Consider the following 5,486-nt stretch of genomic DNA (forward strand, 5'->3'; position numbering starts at 1 on the left):
TGCTACCTAGTAGTAGCTTACCTAACCCGGACAATATAAGGGAGGGAAACGATACACATTCATCAATCGAAAACGTTCACTGAAGAAGGTAGTAAGTTGCTATCGAAATACTGGTATATGAACTTTTCATTTACCGTGGTTGAATTAAAAGGAATCTTTCGATTGCTTTGATTCAGTTGAATCATTCAACCAAGTAGGCTCATACCACAACAGAGTCCAGTACTTCTCGATGGGGCGGAGGTCCGGAGTGTTGGGAGGGTTGAACATTTTCGGCACAAAATTGACCTTATTGTCCGCATACCACTTCATCACGTCCTTGTAGCAGTAGCGTGAGGCCAAATCCGGGCCGAACATTATTGGGACGTTGTAGGCCTTCAGGAGGAGGAAGCAGCCGCTTCTGGAGGCACTCTTTCACCTGTCCGTTCATCGTGTCCTGGGTCACGAAAGGTGCATTCAGCTTCCCGCATGTGCAGACGGCTTGACAAACCAGGAATTTATTTGTAAATTTGGACATCTTCTCAGTGCGGACATGCTCCGGAACGCTGAACTTATCCTTGGCCTTAAAAAACAGGTTTCCGGGTATCTGTTTGAAGTCGGCCTTCACATATGTTTCGTCTTCCATGATGCAGCATTCAACTTTCGTCCACAACCCGAACGGAGACGTTCGGGTTTCGGTTGAAGGCCCTAACTACGCGGTTGTGATTTTTGGTGTTGTACGGAATACTTTTTCCTTCACTTCTGGGCTTCCGATCGGTGGTAAATCGTTCCTCGAACCGCTTTATCACTCGCGACACCGTCGAACTCGCGATTCCCAACGTTTTAGCGATGGAACGATGCGAGAGATCCTTGTTCTCATGTTGAATGCGCAAGATTTTATCACGCACGAGCTGTTCTTTCGACTCCATTTCCGCGAGTTTTGATAACAGGACTTCAAAACTTGCAGGATGTAAACAATGCACTATGAACTAAATTTACCCAAATTTTCATTAAATTATACTCAACGGTTAAAAAGTTAAAGCAATTCCATAGTGTGGCAACTTCATCGTGGACAGGGGTGCCAGGTGGTTTCGTCAATAATCAGGACAACGCGAAGTTTAAAATCAGGATTTTTCAGGACACCTCTTGATTCATGAAAACAATAAGGATTTCTGCTTAGATTGCAAAAATAAAGGTGCAATACAGGTGATCTAAGCGCCTTGATTTATGCAACAAAAGTACGCAGCTTGTTAGCTGGCCGGTAGTTCATATCGAAAAACACAATTTAAATATCATCTGAACCGAAGATAACCATCTGTCAAATGGGTTCAACTATTTTAACCTATTTATTCGATTTTCTCATAGTTGAACTACTACAAATTCGCTCATATTTAAGAAGTTTTTATGAAAGTCAGGACAAATCAGGACATTTTTGGGACAAATTTTCAAAAATCAGGACAACTCGAAAGTTTTAAAAAAAATCAGGACGGACTCTCGAAAATCAGGACAAATCTTGATAAATCAGGACACCTGGCACCTCTGATCGTGGATACCATTTATTGGTACAGACTGTGTCGTTACAATTTCGAAAAATCTTGTAATTTATTAGGAAATTTGCTTTTTTCGTTGATAATTTAAAGAATGTGCTGAAAATTTTCCATATTTAAAACTTGTTATTCTAGAAAGATTTTTGCTGTTCAAGATTGGTACAAAAAAGTTGGTTTATTGAGTAATTTTTATATGAAATAGACCATCGAAGTTCGAAAAAATGGTGAATATTTCGCCTTTTCCCTACTCAAATTTGCAAATTTTAAAATTAGTTTAAAGTTTTCCTTGAAAATGTACATTTCAGTGAAGTTTAAGATTCTTATTACAATCAATTGCACACTGTAGGCCCCTTAAACTGGAAGAGATGTTGAACTAAATGTTTTTTTTTTATTTAAAGTAGAGTATTCCTAAGTAGCAAACAATGTTGAAGATACTTTTCATATCTAAAGCTTGATTTCCTTACTCCCACAGAGAACTTAACAGTAAATCAAACTAGAAACAAAATTGGGTAGTATGTCCAGCTATCAATGTTATTGTAGAATGTTTTCATAACAACTGTTGTACTAACAAAAACAGCTTCTGGGAAGCAAAATTCGGTGTCTTCGTCTGGCTGTCAGAAACAACAGCTGCAGAATGCAACATCTTCCGGCTCAATGGACACGTCCATCAGGGATGAGCAGAACGCTGACTTTCTTCAGACAGATTCATCAAACTGTCCCTTCGCGTTGGCGCGCTATAAAAACGTGTTCTAGTTTGCGCGCTCGGTTTAGTCTATTACGGATTAGTAACAACTTTAGTTATTCAACTTGCGGTGCGGTGTTTTAAGTACAAAGTAAACGCAGGAACAACTCGTTGCACCATGAAAGGTTACGTGATAAAATGAAACATTGACATTCGCATCAAGATGATTCTTTTCTTTCACCACTTCCTAGGTTTTATACTGACCGGTGTTTTACTTCTGTTGGGGATAATTCAAGTGGTGCGTTCCGAGGATGAGCAGGTCATTGAAGAGATAGTCTTAGGACCTCCTGGTGAGGGTGATGCTGTTATTGGGGAATACGATGAGGGCGACGATATTTTGGATGAAATTTTGATAAGCGATTGGACCAAAAGTGAAGCACAACTACAGACAACTGAACAAAGTGTTACGGAAGCTGATCAAACTACAAATGTACCAATAACGGTTGAGTTAAGTGAAACGTCAACAATAACCGAGGATGTGACAGAAAAGTTAGAAGATGAAACTGGTAACCCTACGCCACCTCCAATCACCTACACAGCTCGTCCCAGTACTACGACAACAAAAAGCCCAGCCATCCAGGTTGTCACCAGTTCTTCGAAAATTATAAGCGCTACTTTGAAATCAATTCAGCGAACTTCTTCAACTTCCAACGATATCACAACGGAAGCCCCAAAAATCTGCACTCCACTACAAGCCCTCTATCAAACGATTCAACGGGATCTGGCCAAAATTTTGTTCGAAATCGAAAAGTTCCAGGCGGAAGCCAAACGTCGGATTGAGGAATCGCAACGGGAAAATAATACTGTGGGTTTGTTCCAACTTTGGCAGCTGGCCCAGCAGCTCAAATCGATGGCAGCATAGAGTGAGAGGAAGTTTGTTCCACTTTCGGTAGCCATAAATATTAGTTTATAGTTTAATGAGAGTTTTATTTAGATCGCTATCAATAGAGCACGTCGAGGGCATAAAGCACTGGCACTATAAATAAGGAAAAGCATAAGCAGAGAAAATACGTGGCTATCAGTTTCAAACCAGAAAATGTAGGGCATTGCACTCAATATAGAATGATCAACCAAATAAAAATAATCATCTTAAAGTTCATGATCTCGTTTTTTTTAAAGATAAACACAAACTTCAAAAATAACAAACAAGCGCCCCTCGAAACATGTCTCTATCATACATAATATTTAGTTGAAATTCCCAGCGTACTGTCAAACGGGGCATCATGCAACAGCATCTGCATATGTATACCACAGTACTTATTCAATTTCTTTGTTAATATAATGTTATAGGTACTGCCCCTACTTTCATAATAGTCCCATATGCCAAAACAAGCAAGCGGGAATTCCAGCTTTTTTCTGTTTTGGAATATATTTTTAAATTGTGGCCACAACTTTCTGTATAAACAAAAATCGTTTAATGGAATGTGTCAAGGTTGTAGGACCTGAAATTTCCGAAATTGGGCAATTGGTTAGGGTCTGGAGCATCATTTTTCGTGTATTATGGGACTGTTATGCGAGCATACTCGAGACCATTTTCAAATCTACTCGCATAACAGTCCCATACAAAATATGTTTTGCTCACCAAGCTACTTTCTAAGACTTACATTTGATTATTTATGAACTTCTAAATGCAGTTTTAAAAAATAGAAACATACTTGTGGGTAAATATCGTTAATTCCACATTGTAAGTTAAATCCTTTTATGATTTTAAGTAGTTTCTGATAGTTTTCCTCACAGCAAGACATTCCTTTCTTTATTTTAGTCTGCCTTCAAAAACTAGTGTGCATAATTCGACATCAAGTGAGTTGAATATTTTTTAAATTACTTAAAGTGACAAATAAAAAAAATATTCCACCGAAAGAAACAAAGTAAGGTTACTACATTCGTGGTATTTCACATATGGGGCTGTTATGCGGACATATATCAAATGGGACAGAACGAGTTGGTTTCCAAATTTCTAGAACAAAATCTTGTTTTTTATTGTTTTATAACTGGGAGCCCTTTAACAGCATCATGGCTTAAAACGGCAAAAGAAATCAAAATTCTGGGCTTGATATTTACTAACTGCATTCGAGAAATGATAAGGTTAAATTGGGAAAAACTAATTGTAAACTTTAGTCGGCAGATCTGGCTTCACAATCTTCGCACGCTCACTGTCCATCAGAAGGTTACGTTATTAAACACTTTCATCACCTCCAAACTATGGTACGTATCCTCTACAATTATGCCGTACAGCGTACATATAGCCAAAATATTATGTGTAAAGCACCAAACCGAATAGCGACAGTTTTACTAGCGACGCTTTTTACTAGCGAAATTTCTGTCATTCGAAGGTTTGTTATTCTTTTCGCAGTCCAGTAGGCGATTTCCATACAGTACACATACATTGTTTACGTTATTTTCTGTTGATTTTCCTTAGGCCATCAATCGCATGCTTCAAGTTTCCTAGGAAACTCGCTATACGTCGTTATGATTCTCAACGTCGCGACGTATGCGACGTGTCGCTAGTAGGCAAAGCTGCTATGATTATTAGCGCTCATATATTGGGTTTTTTCTGCATGCATAGGTAATAACATCAACAATTGGAACATTCCTATGGCGCGGCTACTGCGCCCGAGTTCCAATTCAACAACTCGCCCGCAACGTTGAGCACGGTGGATTAAAATTACAAATCCCTGCAATGAAATGTAAAGCACTACTCATCAACCGTCATCTGAGTGAAATTGAATCGATGCCTTTTTATCAGTGTTCGGCACAAAAGCGCTAATCCGCTTTTCGCTAGTTAGTCCGCTAACTTTTCGTTAGCGGTTTAATTTTGCCGATAAATTTTTATTGATCTAGCGAATTAAAAAGTTCCGCTATTTTTTAGTTCCGCTAATCCAGGACCGCTAACACCCATATATTTTTATCAATCTCTAGAATTATAAGTGACAGAATAGACTTTTTGTCTTTAATCAAGTTATGGTGACATTGGGCATCGTTCTGATTGCTTAATTGGATTAGTTGGAGGAATGCATATTCGAGTGATAGAAAAGATGTATTTAGTGTATTTTTCTCTCTTTTAACACTTTTTTTTCGCATCATTTTCAGAAGAAGATAACAGTAAAAAGTGTTCAACAATATAAAACTATTTTTAACAAACTTTATCAGTATTTATTTTCAAATGGTTGAGATATTTACTTAACAGTTTTTTTAGAGATTTTACAGATCAGTTCATCACA

At 38.2% G+C, this 5,486-nt stretch overlaps 1 protein-coding gene across 1 annotated transcript; it reads left to right on the forward strand.

The window, feature by feature from the left end:
* The first annotated feature begins 2,316 nt into the window (after positions 1-2,316).
* Positions 2,317-3,189, forward strand: LOC129742791 (uncharacterized). Its single transcript, XM_055734732.1, has 2 exons — positions 2,317-2,390; positions 2,457-3,189. The coding sequence occupies exons 1-2, from the start codon at positions 2,384-2,386 to the stop codon at positions 3,125-3,127; spliced, it is 678 nt and encodes a 225-aa protein (XP_055590707.1). The 5' UTR covers positions 2,317-2,383; the 3' UTR covers positions 3,128-3,189.
* The last annotated feature ends 2,297 nt before the right edge of the window (positions 3,190-5,486 follow it).

The sequence above is a fragment of the Uranotaenia lowii genome, chromosome 2, assembly GCF_029784155.1.
Source record: "Uranotaenia lowii strain MFRU-FL chromosome 2, ASM2978415v1, whole genome shotgun sequence".
NCBI lineage: Eukaryota > Metazoa > Arthropoda > Insecta > Diptera > Culicidae > Uranotaenia > Uranotaenia lowii.